The sequence below is a fragment of the Haliotis rubra genome, unplaced genomic scaffold, assembly GCF_003918875.1.
Source record: "Haliotis rubra isolate DU_JTF1 unplaced genomic scaffold, ASM391887v1 Scf770, whole genome shotgun sequence".
Lineage (NCBI taxonomy): Eukaryota > Metazoa > Mollusca > Gastropoda > Lepetellida > Haliotidae > Haliotis > Haliotis rubra.
The window spans coordinates 342,905-370,130 of NW_025767491.1; the positions used below are offsets into that span (position 1 = coordinate 342,905).

Below are 27,226 nucleotides of genomic sequence, written 5' to 3' on the forward strand. Positions count from 1 at the left end.
GAACATATATGACAGTTAGATGGGGTGTATGAATGTCTGAAGCTCTATAGCACGTGGATTATGTTAAACACGATATCAGATGGGTGAGGTTAAGAATATCTGAACATATATGACAATTAGTTGGGGTATATGAATGTCTGAAGCTCTATAGCATGTGGATTATGTTAAACACGATATCAGATGGTGAGGTTAAGAATATCTGAACATATATGACAGTTAGTTGGGGTATATGAATGTCTGAAGCTCTATAGCACGTGGATTATGTTAAACACGATATCAGATGGGTGAGGTTAAGAATATCTGAACATATATGACAGTTAGTTGGGGTATATGAATGTCTGAAGCTCTATAGCACGTGGATTATGTTAAGCACGAGATCAGATGGTGAGGTTAAGAATATCTGAACATATATGACAGTTAGTCGGGGTGTATGAATGTCTGAAGCTCTATAGCACGTGGATTATGTTGAACACGATATCAGATGGGTCGAGGTTAAGAATATCTGAACATATATGACAGTTAGTTGGGGTGTATGAATGTCTGGGGCTCTATAGCACGTGGATTATGTTGAACACGATATCAGATGGGTCGAGGTTAAGAATATCTGAACATATATGACAGTTAGTTGGGGTATATGAATGTCTGAAGCTCTATAGCACGTGGATTATGTTAAACACGATATCAAAAGGTGAGGTTAAGAATATCTGAACATATATGACAATTAGTTGGGGTATATGAATGTCTGAAGCTCTATAGCACGTGGATTATGTTAAACACGATATCAGAAGGGTCGAGGTTAAGAATATCTGAACATATATGACAGTTAGATGGGGTGTATGAATGTCTGAAGCTCTATAGCACGTGGATTATGTTAAACACGATATCAGATGGGTCGAGGTTAAGAATATCTGAACATATATGACAATTAGTTGGGGTGTATGAATGTCTGAAGCTCTATAGCACGTGGATTATGTTGAACACGATATCAGATGGGTCGAGGTTAAGAATATCTGAACATATATGACAGTTAGTTGGGGTATATGAATATCCAAATCACTATAGCAACTGGTGAGTGTGAGAATATTTGAACTGTGATAACAGGTGGTGAGGTTAAGGGTACCTCAACCTCTTTATCAGATGGTGAAGCAGGATGGGGTTTTTGGTATCTGAACCGTGAAGACTTAGTCTGGGTAAGAAAACCTGAACCAAGGAAATGGTCACTTGGGATAAATAGCCGAAGCTATAGTGAGTGAGGTTAATGGTAGGTAGTGAGGTTAATGATATGTGAACCGATGGTGCGGGTATGAACGGACATACATGATGTTGATGTTTAGACTATGTGAACCACGAAGAAGTGCTCTAACAGGTGAGTTTCAGGATATCTGAACCGATGCTGAGGGTTAGAGTATCTGAACGGCCATATGTAGATTATGAGGTTACATTTATCTGAACCAAGATGACGGGGTGTGAATGTCGAAGCGCTGAAGCGAGTCCGATATAAAAGTTTATCAGTGTAAAATAATTGTATGCCATCACATTCGAAAAAACGAGTTGAAATATATACACGTAACATGCATAATTTGTCTTAAACAAAAAATAACGTTCATGGCTGGAAATTCATTAACGTCAGCAGTTTCAAGGTTAGCAGTCAGCGAGAGATTACACATAAATAATCCTCAATCATTACTGGCTGATTTAGAAACGACTAGTATTACACAAGCTGTAATCTCATTCTTTTGTCATTTAGTCGGTTATTTATCATCACTCAAAACCCTGTGTTTCACACCAGGCTAGAAATAACCGTACGGAACTCAAGCATTGCCGACTGGGACCCCTCCCTCTCCTATTGTCTGTGTCCATGGCAAACCGGAAATCCTCCCATATTTGGAAACAGTGAGCCATTGATAAATTTCCCTGCGTTTCGTCAATAACATTATAGCGGTCTAGAATCGGGAACTTGTGAAAAATCAATAATTTATTCTTCGCGTCACATCAACAACCTAAGTTCCTTGCTTACGCAGACGATACGAACAGCCAATCAACAGCCAGGGTCCTGTTGACGTCACGACTTTCGAAGACGGGAGAAGCATTTCGAATCGATATTGGGACCGATTCCATAATTAGTCAGTAGTTCCCGACTGTTGCCGCGCACGGCCAAACGACGCCATCTTGGAAGTTAAGGAAGGAATATGGCGTGAATATTTCAACAGGCTGAAACCATTTTTGCTGTGTGACATCCCAATATTGCCGAGATTTTTGTGAATTTTGTTCCATATTAACACAATGCCCGTTCAACAAGCCGGACATCCTCTTCAGCATAGTAAGTCTTCTATATCGTACCTCCGTTGTGTCGGAATGTCCTTTCCGATTATGGCTTGCCACTAGTGGATGTTTTGATTTTCAGATTGAGCGTGAATTTGTATCTAGGAGATTTTTGACAAACATTCAGTCGTGTTAAATAATACATATCTAGTTAATATCACCCTTACGTGTCGGACAACATATTATTTCTTCTGTGATGATTAACATACGTAGGTATGTTTGGGGAGTACCGCTGTCCCGCATTAAACAAAACAGAAATTGTGGTTCATTTTTCAGCATAACGTATAGAATTTGAATTCGTTCTTTCGTAAATTGGTACTTTTTATAAACCCTTTATGAGAACATCTTTTTTTCACATGAATGAATTATTCAATCCTTAATATCTGTTTAAATGGCAAGGTTATTTGTCATTATGTCGAATACGAATTAAAGATTAAAGAAATTACAAACGTTCGTCAATATCGAGTTAAGTCCGCTGTAAAATAATATGATTTACTGTTATTCAAGTTTAATGTACATCAATGATAGTCTTTGTATTATTGTCCCCATGTCGTATTCGGTGGGTTCTGTTTCACCGATACTGATTAGGAAAATCCTCGACTATTTGTTCGGATCACCTATCATCTGTAACACACATCCAACCACCCTTTCCTTGTGTGTTATTGAAATACAACCTGAAAGAAGATCTCATTAAAACAGGTTCCTGCAACTGTCCATTTTTTTATAGATTGCCTGGCAAAAGAAATGTACACTTGAAAATTGGATTTGACAAATCAAAAATACAACAATTACGAGGCTGGAAGCTGCCGATTTTTGTCTGGAACTTCTTGATATGATGATATGATATCGCCTGTGATTCCTGTATCTCGTAGATCTCTATGGAATGACCATTCTTTGTTTGTTTCACCCATAGCCGCCGTGAAACATACTTGTATACACTCTCTTGTCCGACAGTGTGCTCTCATTTGGTTGTTAAGGAAAACGGTCTCAGATAGTTTATTCATATTTTCATACTGAAAACGGTATGTTCTTTTTATGATTAAATTTTGGGTAAATTGTCTTTTTTCGGCACAATAATATTTGTTCATAAATATTCAATTAATTTATAGATAAGATGAAAAAAGTATTGAATTTTATAAAGAAAGTATGATTGCTATATGAACATTTGTTTTTGAATGATGTCACGTTATTCAGCAATGGTACTCCGATTTCATCCAACCTCGCCATGAGCAGATTATAACTACTAAAGGGATGTCGTAACAGCTTCCTACACCCTTCACGACCTGGCTCATGGCGTCTGTTGGGATATATTAACAAGACGCAGTACGCCCACGGTGAAAGGCCTTAGCCGACCACTGTCCATATGGTACTGCGAAAGTACTAAAACCCGAAGACGTCGTATGTTGACGTTCTACCAACGGGATTATTATTTGCCCGTTTCCTATTTATTGATTTAAAACGTTTTAAGATACCGAGTGTCGTTTGAAGGAATTTGCTGCGATGCTGAAATCAATATGTTGCCTTGCGTCTAAAATGGTCAGGCTGGCTTTGAACGCGACAATGCTGAATTCAGCGTAAATGTCAAGAGATTGCACGTTGTTGCGTTGTTAATCTTTTGTGATACGATACAGAACACTCTGATTCAATTGAAACAACTCCCGCAGACATTTAAATCATCGCAGAAGCAATTTGTATCTCCATGTTTTCCACAGAAACGAAATTCGTGTTCGGAATAAAATGGAATTCAATTCAAGTAAACTGACAGTCACTTTTAATTATATGATAAAGCAGCAGTGTAACTCACTCGCTCACTCACTCACTCACTCACTCACTCACTCACTCACTCACTCACTCACTCACTTACTCACTCACTCACTCACTTACTCACTCACTCTCTCACTCACAAACACCACAGCATCACGACCATCACAAAGGTTGAATAACGTTTACTGAACAGCCTACAGTTCCTTGTGCAATAGCACCAGCATCAGGAACATTATCAATGTAATCAGTCATCACTATCCGACATGTAGCAGGTCGTTTGACAAGACCACCATCCATCAACGTCAGTCCCCAGCCATGACCACCATCCCTCAAACAATCAGGGGCCCATCGCAACTAATTTCCTCCATGCTATCCTATATGTCCAACTCATACTCCGCAATATGAAAGGTGGCATCGAATCCGTTGAAATATTTACCATCCAATTGCACTTTTTGCAGTTTGTCTATCAGTGCAAGGAGCTGCAGTGAATGTGAAAGCTATATTTGCTGGCATGCTGGGCTGTAAAATTAGCCCCAAACCAGTCTTGCTTAAAGTTGGCCCAAAGCAGACTCGCCTATTGATTTCCTGGGCAATGCAAATAATCCCGCAATCAGACCAAAAACCGCGTCTTCAGAAACGAAGCCCCATTACATTACAATCACGCTGTCTCTTGTTTAAGTCAACATAACGGTTTTCATCAGATGTGGGCATATTAGCCAAACTGGCAATGCCGTGTGTCCACTCGGTCCCTGAAACACATCCTGTCGCCGTGCGACAAAATAAGCCTAATATTGTTCTGAAATGTCTTTAATCGTGGCAAGACTCATCGACGCTGATTGTCCAGACCTGTAGTCAGAGTGTCAACGAAGGTTAAACTCTTGTCATCCCGGTTTGACCATCGCGACTTGAAAGAATGGCTTTGACTAAACACGACATTCTTTCATCTTTCAGGATGACGCAGCCAATCTGTGTAAACCTTAGTTTCGCCTCTTTTTCCAAGCTGTATGAACCTGTGTCTCATCTCTGTACCAAACCACATGAACTTGTTTCGCCTCTTTCCCAAGCCGTATGGACCTGTGTCTAACCTCTGTACCAAACCACATGAACTTGTTTCGCCTCTTTCTCAAGCCGTATGAACCTTTGTCGCACCTCCTTACCTGACCGTGGACATACAGATAATAAAAATGTGGAACAATGTAACAATATATATCCCACAATTGTATAAATCAGTTGTACTGTAACCCATTGCAAACAACACTTCAGTTGCTGACACATTATTTCACCTATCTAGTTAAAAACACTTTAAACAACCAAAAGTACACTGGAATATAATGACATAGTACACTAGGCAACGCATGCACTTTATCCCTGCGAACCTTCAGGCCCAATGAGATAATACGTGTATTCGTGTGATTTCCATGGCAACCCTTTGTCAAGGAGTGTTATAATTGTATTGTACAGGGCAAATTGTGCACGGGCCTCCCTCGGGAGTTTGTTAGTGCCCAGGGGGTGATGTAAATGAACATTCTGCCCTGCACGCAACAGCTTGGTCACGTAACTATCGGACCAACCTTCCTTCAACTCCCTGCTGTTGGTCGATTTACGAGACAGTCTATAAAAGAAATGGAAATTATCCGATTTTTCAAATCAAAATCTCAGTACCGGATATCACAGGGTGTGCACATTTCAGACAAGTAGGTCAAGGTCAAGGCAGGTAGCTAGGACAATAGGTTCTAAGTAAGGCACAGAGTTATTAGGTGAGGCGCTGATTCAAATAGAAGAGCTTGTATCTGATTTCTAAAGTACAGGGTAGCACCATTGTTGATGGGATTCAAATTCATTACCAATAAACACAGTTCGATCCTGGACCTTTCTCTTACAAACACACATGCATGCCTATGTAGTACGATACTGTTGAACCCCTTCTGTTCTCTGGTATCCCCATCTCCTCACCATAACCACCTTGATTACCTATAAAACACGCTTATTGGATGGCACGGAGGGCGTACCGGTCGACCCTTAATTGTCTCATACTGTCTGGTCCTTTCTAATCAGAAATTGTCTTGGAGAACAATTCCATCAATGCCTGCTGTTAATTCATCTCTCAAAGGCTTTTCTCCCAAGCTTAATATCTGCTGATGCTCTCAGCGTAGACGGAATTCAATACGTAGACACAATGATACATTACTCGACAATGATTAAGTGTCACTAAATGCCTTCTAGAAGAACTCGATGTACAAACGTACTGACAGATAGCATGTCAGGTTCCATCTATATTTTCTACAAAGAAACAGGTGTGATTTTGATTGGCTGTCCTGGATTACGTGCAGAGATGTGCTGGAATACACCGGGCGCGTCGTGCAAGGGATGGGGGAGAGACGATAAACAGCTTACAACACAATCCAGAAACAACGACAAACAGCTTACAACACAAAATGGAGACACTAACAAACACCTTACATCACAATCCGGGAACAAAGACAAACACCTTACATCACAATCCGGGAACAAGGACAAACACCTTACATCACAATCCAGGAGCAACGACAAACACCTTACATCACAATCTGTGGACACTAACAAACAGCTTACATCACAATCTGTGGACACTAACAAACAGCTTACATCACAATCTGTGGACACTAACAAACAGCTGACATCACAATCCGGGGATAACAGCTGAACATCCGTAAACAAGGACAAAGGGCTTACACAATTCGATTTACACAATACATTATACAATCCGCGTCCCTTATCCTACCCCTCGTCAGACACCCCCTGTCTATCATAAATGTTTATCATTATCCATGTGTCGTCCTCCTTTCCCTTACATGAACAGATATCATGCAAATATCACACGGGAATGACACTGATTCTAAGGTGACAGGTGTCGAAATTCTAATTCTAATCCTATTCTACTATACACGTCTTCGACACAATTACCACAGTAACACATCCCAACTGAACAAGCCAGGAAGTTCAGCAGAAATTAACGCTAAAGTCACCACACCACTGCATCATCCGTTGTTTCAGGCGCACTCAAGGCTACCCTGGGTTGATAAAACAATGGTCTGAATAATTGAGTTCCTCGTCAGCACGACTATTGTCCGGGGTATCCGACAGAAACGGGCTGTTAATTGAATCGTAAATTCTCAATTGTGCTGCTTGATCAATGCACGGGAGTTACTACTTATATTAATAATAAATGCACGCGAACACAAATAGCTTTCTTGTAACACTAGAGGCCTACGTGAATAAAGCAGCACACGTGAACGTAGGTTTTTGTGTTTGATGAAAGGGCTACCTGCATGGACCCTAGCTGGATTAGGTCTGTAGTGATCTCCGTTCACCCCCAACATACACATACCCCCCACCCCCCCCCTAAACATACCACAGCACAATACCCACAACAACAATAAAAAGGGGAGAAAAAACTGGAACCACAGTGCAGATATTACATATGTTGTTTTCAATATGCTTCATTAGATCTTGACAACAATGTGTTAGCCCCTAATCAATGTACCAATATCTCAGACGGGTAGATCGCAAGCAATTATCCTTACAAGGGCACAGAAACAATATTTTGCTGATCGACCGATCTGGTTTCCGGTCTGTGTGTGGGTCAGTGATATCCCCAGTCCAACTGTGGTCACTCTGGATTTACCTAGTATGTTGTCAATAGCTTGGTGAACGCTGAACATGTGGAACATTAGACCCGGTAATTGGACACGGAAATGTACACGGAGAAGTCTGTGTCTGGCGCCAGTATAATATGAATACAACAAGTAAACGACTCTGATGCAGGCAGATTCCACTTGTGAGATATGAACAGTTTAGGGGACAATAACATACAATACAAGGGACTTTGAAAATGGGTGATGGCAAACAGTGTTCACAAATACACAAATAGTTTTGAGCGACAAAGATGTGAACTCTGACCGCGATACACTGTCTAATCTTACAAACTTGTGCTTCATAAAAGGTTTAAATTAAATGCTTTTGTACTTATAGAAACCCAGACTTCAGTAACATAACTAAATGGAGGTTTAAAAACAACCCCTGATAATGTACAACTACAGGCACCAGCGAGATAGGCCACCCTCTATATATGACTTTAAGAACATTAACGCTCTACAAACCTCACAAAGTGTAGAAAGTGACGTTAATTAACACTATCCTTATCCAACACTCTGTGTGTTCTTATATCATGTTAATGCAAAAAATACAACAAAAACATCGCTTGCGCCCAGCAAGTTCGGCTTCTCCGTGTAAAAAGTTACCACCAACAACAACTCCTCGATAATGCTGGAGTGGACTTTGTCCACCCTGTCAAAAGATAAATTCACACATATACGGGGACAAAATACACAACATTGTTTTTCAAACAGTTGCGTCTCTTTGAAGCAAAGATCCAGTGGTGATCTCTTGACGTTTATCCAGATGTTTGTCTAAACCTTTGTCTTGCCGCTCCACGTGAAGATGGTTTCCAGCCTACTTTGATGCGTTGCAAGGGAGATCTTCATAAGTTGTTTCTCTGTATACTTTGATGTATTCACTGCGGGGAATTCCTCCAGTAACAATTTACTCTGCAACGCAGAAGAAACAACTACCTTGCATTTAAAGTTTCCTTGAAAGGATGTTTTGATCGGAAGAACATGTTCTTGAAAGGCATGTTCACTCTTACTTAAGAGGTCAATCAATTTTGAAATGGTGTTTATCCGTGCCTAGACTGAAAACCGACCCCTCAGCACCGCCCTGGATAGCATTGATTTGGACAACCACAAGTGAAAATTAAGTTCTGTAAAGGCTTTTCCTAAACTGCCTTCTATCTCATCACAACTCTGATTACGCCTCTGAAGGTTGACAGTGTTTCTGAAAACGCGGTCCATCTAGGCCGTAGCTTCAAAGAGGTCCTAGGATAAGTTGCCAGGCAACGTAACAAATATAATTAGCACTGCTTGACACAACAGGAAACGGTAAATTAAACAGTATGTATATTCTTGGTTGACTTTGATCTGGGTTATCAGCCTGTAATCTCCGAGACTATAGTAGGAAGGGCTATGGCCCGATAATTGTGCAATAACCTGGTTCTGCTCTGATGTCGGTAAAAACAAAATATAACTGTTAACCATCTCATAATGGACACATAAACAAAGCACCCAAGCTCTTGATTGTGTTTATGGAAAGAGGGCTTCACTACATTTGGACATTATTATCATAACTCTATTTTAAAGTTGATTACTAATTTTGCTTTTCTTCTTTCATTTCGCTTTTAGTATTTAATAGCTATCTTGGATACTAGGAAAAGGAAGAGTGAGTGAGTGAGTATGGTTTTACGCCGCTTTTAGCAATATTCTAGCAATATCACGGCGGGGGACACCAGAAATGGGCTTCACATATTGTACCCATGTGGGGAATCGAACCCGGGTCTTCGGCGTGACGAGCCAACGCTTTAACCACTAGGCTACCCCACCGCCCCAGGAAAGGGAAGATGATTCAAATATATCAAAATATTTCATTCAATGAATATGAAAATTGGTTCACTGATATTTCAATATTTTGTTGCAGTTTCTAATGGCGCTATTTCCGGTATTGTCATCGGTGCCGTGGGCTTCGTGATAACAGTGTCGGTGGTGGCTTACAAATGTTACCGACGCCGTGTCATGCGCAATGCCCAGAACCGCCTCTCTTCCGCCATCAAGAAAGGGCTCCAGGAAAGCAATTCGGGCAGCATGAAAAAGAGCGCACCAGTGAGAGGCAAGGTTATTATGAAGTCTAAAGCTACAAGTCCAATAACTCCCCCTGACCCAGAAAGAGATCCTTTCCACAGAGGAACCACCTCTCCCGGCTTCTCACCAACTGGTGGTGACCCAAGTTCAATCAAAACGGAAGTGTACGTGGAGAACGAAAAAGATGGCGCCACACCGGAAAAGGAAGACGTCATGCGCGAGCATCATTTGGAAGAGAAGACGACCAAACTTGGGTCCCTCCACTTCTCTGTCACCTACGATGTGCAGAAGACTGCGCTGTTGGTCACAATGATCAAGGCGGTTGAACTGCCGCCACGTGACCCGAGTTTGGGCGGATGTGACCCCTATGTGAAGTTGCAGCTGCTTCCGGAAAAGAAGCACAAGTGCAAGACCAGGGTTCTGCGGAAGACCTTGAACCCTGTGTATGACGAGACCTTCACCTTCTATGGAATCAACCTTAACCAAATACCCGGGATTACCCTCCACTTTGTTGTTCTCAGTTTCGACCGCTTCTCCCGGGATGACATTATCGGGGAGGTGATATACCCGCTTGCTGGTGTGGACGTGAGTGAGAAGGAGGTGCCACTGAGCAAGGAGATCTCGCCCCGACATCTCAAGGTAAGGATAATGGTTCATTTAGATCAAGCATTTGTATTCAGACTCTGGAAGTATTCATATAAAGACTTGGGTGAACGTGGGCATCTCTAGTTTACGGTTTTGTTGGGTGGAATAAGAGTACCACGATAGACAGCCCATGTTATTGTTGATGAGAGACACCTATGTGCAGATGCAGACAATCTACTCAAGTGGTTTGGACATCACGTAGAAAGTCTCTGTAGAGGGTTCATCGCTTGCTTTGTTGAATCGTTTCAGGGAGACCCGTGATCGATGTCACAAATTGTCCTATTGATGAAACCGGTCCTTTTTAACTCGTGGTCATATTTTTGCGAGATTTAAACGGTGTGAAAGCTTACATTCGATTTCCGGACAGGTCAGAGTAGCTCATATTGAAGAAACATCATAAGCCTTACTTTAATCCTGATTAGCTGATCTTAAACACCACGGGTCTCATCACGATGTATCGAATCTAACATGTATAGACGCTCACATGTCATAGGATATGTATGTAATCAATGTTCAATCTAAAATACACGCCAGGCAAATGGTTTCTGGGTAAACTATCGCGTAATGCCACGAGACATGTAATTAAAAATGAATCGTGACTTCGCAAATTGCTTTTGAAGCGAGCCATATTTCATTACATGCTTTCACGTTGCCTTCACAAGAAGTGTAGCTTTTGTAACACAGCTCGGTTTCCATGACAACAGTCATGTACCTTAATAAAGACCATCACCTTGTGGATAAATCACATATATCTCATCACGTCCTGCACGGAAGTCTCATCACCCTGACACAGACATTTCCAGATATGGCTTTGATCAAAGCGGGATTTGCTTCAATAATACAAGCGCGTAACATGGTTTTAGTAGGAGGTTTGTGGAGAGTACATATCAGTCTGCCCTTTCCTCATTCATTTTTCGACCAGGTTAGAAGTGGTCTTCAGCAACCCGTGCTTGTCGTAAGAGTGAGTGAGTGAGTGAGTGAGTGAGTTGGTTTTACGCCACTTTTAGCAATATTCCAGCAATATCACGGCGGGGGACACCAGAAATGGGCTTAACACATTGTACCCATGTGGGGAATTGAACCCGTTTCTTCGGCGTGACGAGCGAACGCCTTAACCATTAGGCTACCCCACCGCCCCGCTTGTCGTAAGAGGTGACTAACAGGATCGTGGTCAGGCTTGCTGACTTGCTTGACACATGAAATCGTATCTCAGTTGCGTAGATCGGTGCTCATGCTGTTGATCACTGGATTGTTTGGTCGAGACGCGATTATTTACAGACCGCCGCCATATAGCTGGAATACTGCTGAATGCGGCTTTAAACAACCAACCAACCAACCATTCATGTTTCATATGATCTTCAGATGACATTGGAACACCTTATTGATTCCATTACATCCTGGATTGTGGGTTGAAAACAGGATATATGACGCGCTGTACTTCCGGACAGGATCTAAGCCGAAAATGCACATCAACACATTTCCATTGTGTTTTCTATCTGAGCATGCGTAACGTGTTTATTGTACTGCGACGATAAATCGACCCTTGATATATTCTCAAGTCGGGTTTATATGATGAAAGTAACTATTTCCACTGGATCCATTTAAACATTATCATTTCATCAATTCGCCTCCTCTAAACCCTGGAACTTGTCCAATGGTCGGATGCACTGCCTGGAGAGTTAAATTCAATAATTGGCACCCACATTCATACTCAAGCGAGCGAGGTCGCTCTAAATCCTGCATTTAGTTCTTCTGAAGGAGGCACTTAAAGAAATTACTTCCATTACAACTAATCTCCTTGACAGAGCCAATTGCCGCCGTTTGGGAAGTATAACTGACAAAAGAGCACGTTTCCCATGGCATCATGTCTGACGCTAGGGCACAATCCCCGCTGCCACCAATCCTTAGCTGTGCGTGGTAGCTAAACGAACGGGTAGATTAAGTGTTCACGTTTGAAGAGCTCCAAGCATTGAACATGAACTGGTCCGTATAAACGTTTCAGAAAAGTCTCACAGACATTCGTTAGGCACGCACCATTTCTTTGCATACTCAAGTAATTTTGGTTTAAGTGTTTCTTGCAAATTTGAAAATATTTAACTTTGAAAGAATTTCAATTTTATACAAAATATTTTAAATTTAATTTGGAAATGCCACGTTATTCAAATGTTTTCGTTATTAGCCCGTTAGAAATTTAAATAGCTTGTGAGGTCATTAAGCTGATGTTTGCCAGGATGTCAATATCCGTTCCAGTATGTCTGCACGTCACCTTGCACAACAGCAAAAATCAATTCCTGACATTGTGCAAGCAAGTGTTGCTGAACCACAACCAGTATTCACAAAACCATCATAAACCCATGCAAACTCGTTTACTGACCCAGGCAAGGTTTCACGACATCGTAGCAAAACAAATATTGCAGCAAATAACCTTAGAAGTCTGCGTAAGCACCTTCAGTGAACCAAGCATATTGTACATGGAACCTAATGAAATTCTGTACTCCACAACGACATCATCAAAGGGCTGACAAGATCGTCCACTTACAGGCATCTGGTCACATGGCCGGGGCTGAGTGTATGCGTATGGCTTCTTCCAACCGCAAAGTGGAAGATCGTTGTTTCCAACAACTCGCTTACCAAATCTTGTTGCTGGAGGCTAAATCTATCGATGGAACTGATAACGCTATTGATCTGTGACCTTTCCTCCAGCGCAACAGGGTGACAATGCAGAGAGCTTCCAGCAAAACAAGTCGATATAAATATCACGCCTCAGAAGCGATTGCCGCTGTAATGAATCTTTCACGAGGGAATATTTATTGCATGTTATGTACGAGAGTTGTTTCAAGGATAATGCCAGAGTGTTCTGAATGTGAATAGCTTCCACCATAGATGACTATCAAGAGCAGACAGGCATATCTATCAATAGGAAAACTGCTGCCAGGGGTTATTTCTGTGGTTTTTCATTGGTAAAGTTACAATATGGCGCATGTCTGTGACGTTCACAATTCTGGTCAAACGAAAGTCACGATACGGCTGAAATATTGCTGATGTGACTATAAATCTTAAGTCACTCATTCACTGGTCAAACGAGGACCATGGGTAATTTGAGATCAAGATCTGTATTGTTCAGTGTCTGTCTCATGACAGCATCTCATACGTTGAAGGATTATGGATGAAAATATATACACTGACGCCAACATAAATATATAATCAATATAGCCGATCTTCCTGGTCTCTTCAGACTTATAGTTAGCGGAGCGCTATAGTCTCAAGAATACATTGTATTGTAATGTCTTATCTCAAGTGATGTCTTAGATGATAATCAATGCAATACGAACTGAATATGATGTCAATAATGGAAAGAGCTTTAACAAGTAATGGGTAATTGCTTCGGTAAATATTTCATAGCATCGCAAAGACCTTGCTACCATTAGGCTGCAACCATTAAGTCTGCAGTAAATTAATGGAAAAGTCCTGAAGCGAACTATTTGAAAATATCAGAGAGCAAATGCTGTGATTTATACAAAAGCAGTCTGGGATGATCCGCCATTTGACTATGGAGTCTGGTCATGTCGGAGAGCGCGTTCTATATTTTTGAGGTATGGAGGTACAGGTGGTTATAAAGAGTGCTTATATAACTGTTTGAGTTACTTTTGGATTCACTAAAGAAGTATGAACCCTTAGATATATTTCAAAATAATGTCTCATCAGCACTGAACATACAATGTTAATATGTCACGTCTTTTCCATCGTCATTGTATACATAGCGTACTTATTTGACCGTGGCAGGGTTTCAGTGGGAGAAATAGTCGGTCAATTACTCGTTCATGACAGTTTAGAATCCTGTATTATGACTTCTAGGTAAAACCACGATTTTGCCAGCGAGGCAATACCGCAAATATAGTATTAATTCAGCAGCACGTTTGACAATTTCAAAACCTGATCTTACTTAATTAAAGCTGCTTAGTAGCTAAACCGGATTTTATTTCAAATTAGTACTTTCGAATGTCGATTTTATACCTGTAATATTCTTTGATCAATATCGAAACCCCATCATTTCTGGTTTCGAATGAAGTTTACATGTATCGAATCTACACTTGAAACCAGGTAGACGTATCCCCTAACGATACAACAAAACACCAATGGTCTCATCCGAAACATTTAGGCTATTTTCAGATTCCCCATTACCTACTATTGTGTCCAATACAATGACCTTGCTGTGCAAGAAGCAATCAACTAATGTACACTGGATGAATTGACTGCAAATTTGTTAGCACTGATAACTGTCATTCAGATCAATATTCTGCTGAGAACAAATGTCACCCTTCATTTCTGTGACGGACGAGGTTCTCAGACTATTATGTTGTCACGGTACGGTCAGGAAAACACTGCACCTGCTTCCCTGCCAGTGATAAGGAACGACAGTAGTGATTATGGCCTTCATATTATAGACTCACTTCTCTGATCCGTTACCTACTTAGCGTTCGACGTATGTTTGGAGCATATCCATAATCGGGTCATGCTGAGAAGACATCAACGGCCAGGTCATATGGATATGTTATTACGTTCTTCACGGCTGACGCTCTTCAGTATTGGGTTCTTGCGTGCGTTGATGTGTTATGTCTTCCTTGATTAATGACGGGTTGTCCTTAGCGGGGATTAGTGCCTAATGACATATTGATAAAATTATGGTATCTGTGCTTTCAGCCAGATGATGTTAATGTCTGTATAATTATAGATTATGTCCATCTAATATAGATTAAGCAGAATTTCTGCTTCTCTTCTGGAACCTTCTGTGGGATAGTTACATTTGGTGAAACCTACGTTATCAAACACACATATACGTACATATTGACAAAGGTTGATCAGAACTTTTAAAAATATTAAGAATATACCCATGCACCTAGGCGCTGTCCCACACAAGGTAAAGTAAAGTCTTATATCATGATGGGCATGGATACTTTGTATGTCTTTCTAATAAACATTAACATTAACAAAAGCAGACAGAAGCTGAAGTGAATGTTGTAGTTTCGTACCCGTATTAAATACGAAACATGAAGCCGTAGTTTCGTACACATGTATAATTAACTTCTGCATATTCAACAGACATTGAATATTGGCATGCATCCAGCCATAGCAGAAAACTTGTTTTGAATAACAAATAAATGTATCCATTCAATCAGTGGTCAATAAACACTGACGACATATAACATTTATGAATAACAACGTCTTTATTTTTTGACTTGCCATTTGATGTGTTTGTGACGGGTGTTATCGGTAGGGCAGGATACGCTCAGCCTTTCGAAAAATAAGTTTTTTCATTTGGACTCATGCACTGGAAATGTTTTATGATACTGGAAATAATCTTTTTCGCTTATATTGTCATGTCGTTTCGGTCTATTTCCCCCTATATGGGGGGTCAATGCTGAACAGGCGTATTGGGTTAGGGTATATTACATATCTGTGGTGATATGTTTACAAATGTACAAAATAATATCATACGAAAGTTCGTCTGGCATCAAAGACAAACTCATGGTATTCGTCCTTTGTAGGTAAATTTCTAAAGACGGATCCTTTGATATCAGTCTGATTGTACAGGTTTAATATTGTTTCACTTATCGATGAGGCGCAATGTTGTTAAGAGCTGACGAGCAGCAATCAATTTAACCAAACCACATCTTTGGAACGGAGCTATCAACTATTCATCATTAGCAGTGTATCGAAATTAACTTTGGTTTCCTTTGTGTGTTTGACACCAGCAAAATCAGAATACAACCTTTCCATATATTTCCCCGTATGGCAGCCATCCCCTTTGGGAAAACCTGCGTATGATAAATGATGTAGATGGACCTATATAATTAGGTGATCACTGGGCATGTTGAGTTGTAATCGTCTTTCAAAGGGAGGGAATGACTGAGGGGCGATGAACTGTTCAAATGCGGTAGACGTGGGCGTTTGTTGGCGACAGATATCCAAATATGCCATAATTTGCTCTCAACGTTTTTCATCGGCCTTAACACTTCTATCAACATATTCCTGCACAAACTACATTATTCTTGTCGTGGAGGGACCTTTTGGAATAAACCTACTACATTTTCTGAACATTTTTGTGTATTGTTGGAAGACTGGAGAACGCACATAGGATTTTGAAATGTTAAAAGGATCAGCGGATGTATCCAAACCATCATTTCAGACCATCTGCGCCATTAGCTTCTAAAAGTCCAATCTTTATCCTTATATTCCGGTAAACAAGAAATCTAATTATTTAAATTTAGACGTAAGCGCAATGTTCCATGAAAAATGCATTGGCAAAAACGTAATGGTTAAGACTGCCAATGCAAACACAGTCTAGTGTGGGTTCCATATCCTTCGCAATCGATATTGTAACCTGTACTCTCTCGCTAAACATGCAGAATGCTATATGGAGGCATGTAAATGTTGACTTTCAATTTAGGTGTCAGAGGTGGGATGAAATCAATGACGTAGCGTCATTCATAAACGAAATCAATTCTCAGGGAAGCACCCTCATCTTAGCTTCTTCCAAGCGAACATGATCCAGTAGAGAGTCTGTCTGTTTCAGTCTGGACATGGCACGAGGGATGTATTTAACAGAAGGAGTCATATTTCCATTCATTAATAATATAACGCTGATATTAGATTCATGAAATGTAGCAATCGGTTGAAACTCTGGAATGTAATGTCAGACAGAATTAAAAATCATTCTTGACTTTCTATTCTGGTTTGATTACATTTACTTCGGAAATATTACAATTCATTTCTTTTCTTATTACATAAGTAAATGCCTTTATTGACCATACCAGTGAAGACCCTGCTTAGAATTGATCTTGATCAACCCATGCTTGTCTTGGCAATTTACAGGATTGCGTGGTCAGGCTCGCTGATGCATGTCATTGTATCCCAATTGCGTGGATCGATGCTCATGATGTCAATCACTTGCTTGTCTTGTTCAGAAATCGATTTATTTACAGACCACCGTCATACAGCTGGAACAATGCTGATTGCAAGCAACAAACAAAAATACAAACAAACAAACAAAACAAACCTACAATTCACCAACATTAAAACGTGAAATCAATATAACCTTGGTGTCTAAAGTCATATACACGCGTGATACCAACATGGCATCCGCCCTGCAACGTGACTCAAAGCAACATTGACACTGGCGTGATCCGGCCATCAGCTCTTCCACCAGAGTCCGTTAAACCTGACTCCATTTCTCAAGTACTGTGGGTAAATGCCAGTGCTAAGGAGACTGTGGGCGTTTGTGTCAGCTGGAAAATCATGAGGATCTTGTTGTACAAATACACTTGTCTTCAATATTCTTGAAACGTGACCGCCGACGGACGTAAGCAATCCACAAGCAAAATAGGAACTGATTCCTTAGTTTAAACATTTAAATAAAAATGCTGTGAACAGTTATTCTGTAATAATTCAGTATTAAACAATCATATTTCAGAAATAAGACATACAGTCACTAATACCGATCTCAGATCTCGCATCTGATACACAAGGGGTGGTGGGTAGCCTAGTGTTTAAAGCGTTCGATCGTCACGCCGAGGACCGGGTTCGATTCCCCGTATGGGTACAATATGTGAAGCCCATTTCTGGTGTCCCCCGCCGTGATATTGCTGGAATATTGCTAAAGGCGGCGTAAAACTAAAATCATTGTATTATGAAATTTCGCACTTCGAAAACTAGCTGTATTTGCATGTTTCATGGAATATGTAAAGTCAATATACAGCTATTACGCTACGAAAAAAACACACTAATGACTTGTTTAATGGACGCATTGATGGAAATCAATACTTAAGGATGTTTATCTTCACGTGTTTCTGAACATCCCCGCAGCTACATGTGTACTTATAGATTGTGAAGTCGCCATTACAACTGTCTGGTTGGTGTAGCATATAGAACAAACACAACGTCGATTAAGTCCATTGTTCCGGCAGCGTCACGACATGAAATTACATTGATTCCTGATGCTCGACATAGAGGCAATGCCATGGGGTACAATACTCCACATTCGGCTTCATTGGTAATAACAAGGTTTCGAAAAGGAGAAATAATTGTTGGCATTTCTCATGCAATAGTGATGAGCATGTGGGTGTCTATTGCAGCCAATACGGACAGCGTGCAGTTGAAAATAGTTATTCCGGATCTGCCTGGTTCGGCAAAAAATTGCTTTCCGGAAATTACCGTTAGTGACTGAATGACTTTGGAATAACGGTATTTCAGTTTCACAGGGTGTCAGCTGTTGAGGAGAGCCTGAAGTGATGCTGGTTTCAACTACTACTCTAGAGAAACCCTTCGAGAACGGATATGGTGTTTAACAATACTATACAATTAAATATTTAGTGATAGTGACTTTCTTTGAACGTTTAGAATCCTAAGCAACAAGAGATATTGCCAGAAAACAAAGATGGCGTACTCACAGGCCAAAGAGCTTTCCGTCCAGCTGACTGAAGTGCACGTTTTTTAAAAAGAGCGCAGCTACTAAATTCTAGTGTTTGTGACTTTCTGTGGGCAATCCCAATCGTGATAAAATATTCATCGAGTTGTATCTACAGGGCAAGAGTTGTTACCAGACAATAAAGATGATTCCCCATCATGTCACAGAGCCGTCTCCCCGTGGACTTAAGGAATTCAAAAGGAACGAAACAACCGCCTTGGGCTACTCCTCTACTATCTCGCTCCCTATTCACCGTACACTCTTTCTTTATACATGCTATACCACTCAGACAGACGAGCCACGTGACTCAATGGTCAGCAAAGTTCACTGGTTCCCGAGGACGTCTGTGTTGTTACCTATTGCCCCCTAAAGAATCGTAAGGTGAAATAACAGAGTAAGATAGAATTGTCTTTATTATTGGATCTCTTCTTAAACTCCATGTAGGATTATACTCCAAGCTGGTATTTAATCAGCAATCATTTATTACATTGTGACACTCCATACATGTTCGTAAGTCTTAAATGATCAGTGTAGGTTATAGCGGAGCTACATATAGCAGAAACATAATTTCTGACTCAATGTACAGCTGACCGTTTATTGGACAGCACCAACTTTTAGCATGGTTTAAACATCTGTAAGAGTTTTGCCACTTAAATGAATGCGTAATCCATAAACACAGTTAATGAATTATGATAGATCGTTGTCTGGTAGAAGCCTGACATTTCTCATGAAATCAGACCCGATGGTAAACTATGAAAGCCCCAAAGGGACACAATTGCATTAAGACTTTGATTAAGCTCCCACCACTTGTGCCATATCTTCATTTACTCTGCAGCAAATATAAATCCTTCCCCAAGGGACAACTAGGATGACTGTACACAAACGTGGTCTTGTTTAAACCCAATGGGATATTGGAAGTTTTCCATAGCCATTCGATTATTTCTGCTGTCATAACATATCGCGCTGAGGAGAACGGTACAGGGGATATTTGTGCGCCCGTCTGTGGTGTTAGCTGCTGGTAATATGATCGGTTATGTTATGTAAATAACACTACCATGTTGCATTGACGTGACTGAACATGGAAAATAGCAATTATTTTGTCTGAATGTCCGACGTGGGAAGGGAAAGAGCATGGTGTCTTTACAATAAAGCCATTTTGTAGCTGGAACAAGTCTTTGGTTAGACTTGTTCAAAACGTAGACGCAGATTGGGTCTGTGTGTATGTATTGGTTGTTATTGATGAACTGAACATATTCGGTATTTTAGTCTGTATTATATAAAACAGAAAGTCAGATACAGCTGAACCTCAGTGTTGATTAATTGGGATGCTGAACACCTCCATTAATCCGTTTGAACAAACGAACATTCTGGCATATTTTCTAAAAATGTATCTTAAATACAGACAAAAGCTGTTCAAAGTTATCTCTGCTGACGCGAGGATTGGTGTAATGATGTGAGATGTGATGAGATTTAGGATGAGTTTGGGTATGTTACTGCAGCTTTATATTTGCCTGGTAAAGTAATTCAACAGACACCTGATTAAGGGACAACTGGCTTAACATGTTGTATATAGAATCCTCACAATATCATGAGTGCGTTAAAGGTTGACTACGCTCTGGTTGATTGGCCATGATTGGTCAAAATTGATCGAATTCCCTTATCACCTCATTGTTTGCTAGTTCAAGTTCAAGCACATCAGTTCGGCAATTAATGATTACAACACTTACACAGAGACAGTGTCTTAGGTTGACACGTTGTTCTAATTCTGTTGTTTTGATCTAGGCAGAATATTGGCACTAGTGACTGAAGCAGAGTGTCCCTTTAACAACCATCCAGAAATACTGTGTATTGGTTGAGATAAGAAAACATCTGATTTGCTTGGAACAATGTCGGAATAGGAAATGCCATTTGATCATCTTTTGTTATAAGTATATATCTACAGTACAGGGTGTGTCATTTGCCTCATATCAGGATGCCTTCTTTTCAAGTTCTCGGCAGAGCATCTTTGCGTTGCCCGGATGCTTCCACCTCCAACCAGTGTGAAGTACCATCCAAGAGGGAAGAGCGAGGCGCTATCAGAACGTTAATAGCACTCTGGGAACGGGGAAGTTAGAATTATGTGTGGGGAGAACTGGGGTCAGGTTACTGCAGACATATTGATTGGGTCTGAATTATTTAATTTGTTCCTCAAACTACCCATTCTGTCCCGAGCATCCTTACGAGAGCCGTTAGGTCAACCGAACTGGATGAGAGAAAGACATTCTGGAATAAGTGGTCTGGCGCACTCTTCTCGATAGAAAAAGAGACTAGGGCCATGTGTCTTATCTTCACGGCTCGCCACGAACTCCGATGGTGAACACGTTGTGGGATTAAAAAAATAGTGTGTGGGGGGGGGTTTTGTAATTATTATTTATTGAGGGTGGTGGGAATGGGAGGACAGCCCTCACTCTTAGACACCAGCACGCTTCCGTATGTGTACAAGTTGTGTAGGTAGTGATACAAAGTCTTATTAACTTATTAATTATGATCATGGCGTCCATTCTATTGATCGAGACACCAGAGACTGATTATTCCCTGGAGATTTGTGTTTTAAAATCTTTGAATTTTTTTTTTAGAACATTTCAATGTACATGTGGGTTATTCTTTCAGTCGAAAAGAGCAAAATATGCCCCGAACGAGTTCATCACGTTGTCAATATTGTGATGAGATCTGTATCTGTTTCAGTTCCGGAGTCAGGGCCGTGGGGAACTGCTTGTGTCTCTCTGCTACCAACCCGCCGCGAACAGACTCGGAGTGGTCGTTCTTAAAGCCAGAAACCTCCCCAAGATGGACATCACTGGACTCTCAGGTAGCGAGAACACCCTTCTACAATCACAAGCAAACACTGCCTAACAGAGCCCAGTGAACGCTTCCGCTATTGCATAAGCATGTGTTTATGAATCACTACCAAATAGTAATGATACCAGGTCCTCAAAAACATAAACATATTCTGGCCCAAAGGTGGCACCCACCACAAACTCATACCAAGGCGACTAAACCTTTTCGGTGCAATGTCATGGCGCTCAGACACGACAAGGTGTATGTCATATCCTCATCAGATTAAGGCACAGTCTTAATTATATACGCTCGTTTTAGCAGGTTTATCAAGACAAAGAAATCATATATGCTGGCATGAATGTCTCGCTCACACGTACCGGTAACTCAGACGCTTTGTCTCTGGTTGAATAGAATGTGCACCCGAAATCGTATTGACCTATCGCCAGATTATCACGCACATGCACGGTAGGGGAAAGATCTGATCTAATGAATAATTTAGAACTTGACATTTGTTATATCAGTGTATATAGTTTATCATAAGGTAAGCCTTAACAATGATGAATCAAAGTGTCTTGAGTTTTCATGAGAAAACTTTGAAAATACGGTTTAGAGTTGGGTATTAGCAGTCCATGTTTGTCATAAGAGGCGACTAACTGTATAGAAGGGTCAGGCTCACTGACTTGGCTGATGCAGATCATATGCGAGACCAGTGCTCGTGATATCATCCATTGAACTGTTAGGTCCTGACTAGATTATTTACAGATCACGGATATAAAGCTGGAATATTTGTGTGGCGTTAAGCAGCTAGCAAACAATATTGTAATTGGCAGGCAACGACGGCCATATGGCCAAAATAGATATGATCAAATTCGGCCGAATTTTGCGCCTATTTTCATTCCGGTTTTAGAATCGTGAAATTTCGACATTGTGTCTTGCGTAACCAGTAACTGATACACACATTTAGGCAATACAACTTGTGTTAGCAATTATGTGTTTATATACTAATTTGGTTGAAAATTCAACAGGCCCAAGACCAGAGTCTTTCAGAATCCAGACCTTAATGCCTCTTGAACGGGTCAACATGTCGCACATATGGCGAATACAATGTAACAATAGATACATTTATTTCCAGATCCATACGTTAAGATCTACCTACTCTACAACGGACAACGGATAGCCAAGAAGAAAACCCACGTGAAGAAACGTACACTGAACCCGGTCTTCAACGAATCCTTCCTGTTCGACGTGCCCTACAACGAGGGCCTACAGAACATCAGCCTGGAACTGCTGGTACTTGACTGGGATCGTATGACGAAAAACGAAGTCATTGGTCGTCTCGAAATTGGCGCCAAACTGGTCGGACAAGAGGCCAATCATTGGAACGAGGTTATGAATTGTCCCCGGAAACAGATTGCCGAGTGGCATAAACTGAAGGAATAGAGACTGAGCCAATGTGAAAGACGGGATGAAAGACTGAGATTTTATTTGTGAAAGGACGCGAGTGTGGTTCATTTATTATACGGATTGACCAGGACCATCCTCAGACAGTGCTAAATCTTGAAATCGCCTTGCAGAGTCTTTGACATACCTTTTGGTGATTAGCCACATACTATTGTTCCAAGTTCTTACTACATTTGTAATACCGATTTCTTATGAAACATATGAAACCATTCTCAAAGGTAATATTTATTTAGAAATCTTTCAACTTTTCTCGGAACAATATCTCCTTTTCAGGACTGAGTGGACAGTTATGTCACGTGTTTCGGATCCCTGAGGACAGGATTTAGAGGATATTGGGTGAAACTAGAAAAGCAATTGGTACTTTCTTCTCATCCTTAATACGTTTTACATCAATTGTTATTATGAAAATCATGTTTGATTTCACAGTAGCTTTATAAAAATCCCATCTCAAGCTTTTAGCAAGTTCGTTTTGAGATGAAGTAACGTTGCATTATCTTTTGTGCAAAATGGTGTGTTTTACAGTGGATTCATGTTTATTCTAATTACGTTTAATTCAAAGAAAGCCATAAATCGTAATAAACATGAAGGATGTAGGGTATGATTTAACCTTTGTCAAAAATTAGTCCATAACCGAACTTCTTTTTTACCAACAAAAAGGCATCTTTGTAAAATTAAACATGATTTCTCGAGGTGACACGTCACTTCTGTTGCATTTTGAAAGTTACACCCAAGACATTTATCGATGATGTAAATATTTGTTAGAATTGTGCATGTACAATGCTTAAAACGAATGCTGTTCGACTGTGTCTGGATCTAACAGCCCTGCCATGGATACAGAGTTAGATGCAGCTTTAGCGTTACCCGATAATTTACATTATCCTCACTGGAGAGAGGGCAATAAATTCTTCTTATGATCAAGAACATCCGTCACCATTCAACCCTTTCTGGCTATTGCAAGACTCGTTCCCCCGTCGATGCTGTGCGGGAAAGTAAACTCAACCAATCGGAAAGCGCGTATGACTGGGTACATTTGTCGACGAACCCCTTTAAATATTTTTTTGAAGTTACACACGCATTTAATTCATACCAAAATGCCAGTAAAATGTTGTAACACACGTATGAAAATTGCAGCCGTTTTAGATTTAGATAATGCCCATTTTATATTTGCAATTCAGATGCGTACATCAATTTCATTCGCTATTACCTTTTGCACGGAAGAACCACGTAAATATAATGGCTTCAAGAGGGGAACGAGTCGCCATTCGGCTTTTCCGGAATGGCATGACTGGTCACGAATGACTCTAAAACTGGGCAGGGCATTTTTAAGCAGCCTTTCAAAATGTATATGTATTACAAATGACCAACGCCGTTCTTGCTAGTTGGTGATAGTGGTACGTGAAATTCAGCTCATTTTGACAGCAGCACTGGCATCCATCATCCAAGCTCAAGGAACAGGATAATACATGTTACAGGATTGTGTTCCAGCCATGTATCAGGTGGCCATGGCGGTGCGGTATAATGGTACTTGTGGCTATATTACAGCTGTGTTTCTCGTCTGTTAACGTGTCCATGTTCATACCGCTTACATATCGTTGTTATAGCTCAACGTGACGACGTCAGATGTCACTTGTTCATAGGCTATATATATTCGCTGTAGATAAACAAACGTTGTGATATTGTACGTACTTAAGGGCATATGTGATCCTACAAAGTTCAATCAAACCAGTTACTCGGATGAATTTCTCAAAACCCTTCCCTTCCCCTACCTCTCCCCTCTCCCATCTTTCAGGTGAACTTCACCTTGGTAATAAAAACGTCAAATTACCGACGCAACAAGGGGAGATCACTCTGTAGGATTATGTCCAGCTGAGATTTTGAAGATACCACCATTCTGATGTTCTGTGAATATAACCACCGGTATTTGTTGTGAATATGTGATATTATATTGTTTTTATCTGAGACGGAAGTATTTGTCGTTGCTGTTTTTCAACCGTCACTTCCGCGTTTACCGGTTTTCGTAAATGGACTGCGCATGCGCAAAGGCATGCCAAATCATTGGATAAATATCATGTTACTTAGTGCTACAGTTGAAATATTTCGGTCTATTAAAGTAAAACAAATATTCACAAGCATTTGTGTAGAAACAAAACACTTATTGTGGTTAATATGTTACGATGTAAACATTCTTGACCGGTAGCACAAAACTGTCATGCTCATTTCCCATTGAAATGTTTTCCACCTTTCGTATGAGTTATAATCCTTGACGATTGTTTTGTATACAGTTAACGGATCTACGAAATACCACCGATTGTACATAAAAACTACATGTTGACGTATTCTGTTACTATAGTGATCTGTCACGATCAATGTTCCACGATTAGTATTTTATGTTTATCCAAGTCTCCCACAACTTCTACATACCTGCTCTCTGTCATCTAACGATCGTTCTTGTAAACACTCACTTGTTGAAGACAAACAAAGTAATCACGATTAGTATATAAGGTTTGAATTTGCGGTTGTGCATACACTACAAAACTGCCATTTCAAAGGCTTGCACTGTTATACCCATCGTAAAGGCAAACATACCGTACAGTCATTGCCCGCGAAGACGTAACATTATATTGATATATTTTACCACAGGAAATAGTTGTGCGAGGATCAGACTAATTACTTGATGTGTATGTGTTTTTAATTTATTTCTCCTCTCCCAGATTATATTTTGTTACCTTTTGTGTATGTCATTACCACGTAGAAGAAAAATATGTAAAATCATGTCAAAAATATAAATAAAATCTTTGTATATATGATATATTTATGTATATTTTCAACCGTTGGGATATGCCAAATAAAATGAATGTGAACATTCAAGATTGGTTTAAATGTTGTTATCTCCATTTGGAAATGTCACTCTCTCGCGACACAAAAGTAAAGACTATGTTTCTCCTCGAAATTAATGATTTTTTTGGTATTTATTTGGCATATCTCCATTAGTAATAGTGACGTATATATGGTTTATCTATCGTGCAGATATTTTGGAACACTTAGCAAACGAAAGGGGTTATTTAAAAAAAACATCTTGGAAGAGCTACGGACAGAAGATTGATGAATTGCGAAGGAAATAAAAATGCTAAACTTTTATGACCAGAATGCTTTGGAAGATCAAAGAAAGTTACTTCATGTTTGTAGGACATGATGTTTCCTACTGAACACAGGGCAATGCAATACAACCACATACAAGATAGCTACCTGCACTGTAGGGGATATTACCGTGACCATGCCGTGCCATGGGTGCTATATAACACTAGAATGCAGCCATACCACTGAGTACTGGTACCAATACTGTTGTCCTGCTGGTGACATTCAAACTTTGCAATCTTCATAATTTACAATATGTCTTCTTTGTGTTAGCCACGGCATGTGTTGTGCAGTTGGATACTCTCGTCATGAATGGGAACATTTACGAAAGAAATATATGGAATTGGTATACAACCGGAAATCGTGTCAGATATAGGCACCAATGCATTTAAAAAATATTTATTGTGGTGCAGACTTAGCGCAAGATTTTATACAAAAATATTTCGAATGATATAGATCTACCTTTTTTCGTTCGGTATAAATATCAATCACAAGTATTCGAACAATAGCATGCCTAACCTGCTACATTTTGAAATAACATTTTCTGAGAATATCTGATCACCTACGGTGCATAGAAGTGTCTTGTACATGGATAAATGTGTCCATTCACAATGGAGATCCGTGACATTCGCTTTCTTTGTATACCACTTCCATAAAAGAATTGATTAGAACCAGTAATAACTGTAGGTGCTTTATGAACCAACCGTCATGTGTATCCAGCTCAACGCTGATGTCGAATATTGCAAGTTGTGGTCATGCATCATGTCAGATAGATAGCATTCATGGTGGACGTCAGCTGACCGTTACACAGCTGGTGTGTGGCTACTGGAATTAGTGTGTCATCCAGCGGTAACGATTCCGTGTAATAAAGAGAGCTATTCTTGTTGAA

At 40.3% G+C, this 27,226-nt stretch overlaps 1 protein-coding gene across 1 annotated transcript; it reads left to right on the top strand.

Annotated features, from left to right (window-relative positions):
* The first annotated feature begins 2,124 nt into the window (after positions 1 to 2,124).
* Positions 2,125 to 27,226, top strand: LOC124260628 (synaptotagmin-4-like). The gene is made up of 4 exons (XM_046694948.1): positions 2,125 to 2,320; positions 9,655 to 10,454; positions 21,649 to 21,772; positions 22,874 to 27,226. Exons 1-4 carry the CDS (start codon positions 2,284 to 2,286, stop codon positions 23,179 to 23,181), a joined length of 1,269 nt encoding a protein of 422 aa, XP_046550904.1. The 5' UTR covers positions 2,125 to 2,283; the 3' UTR covers positions 23,182 to 27,226.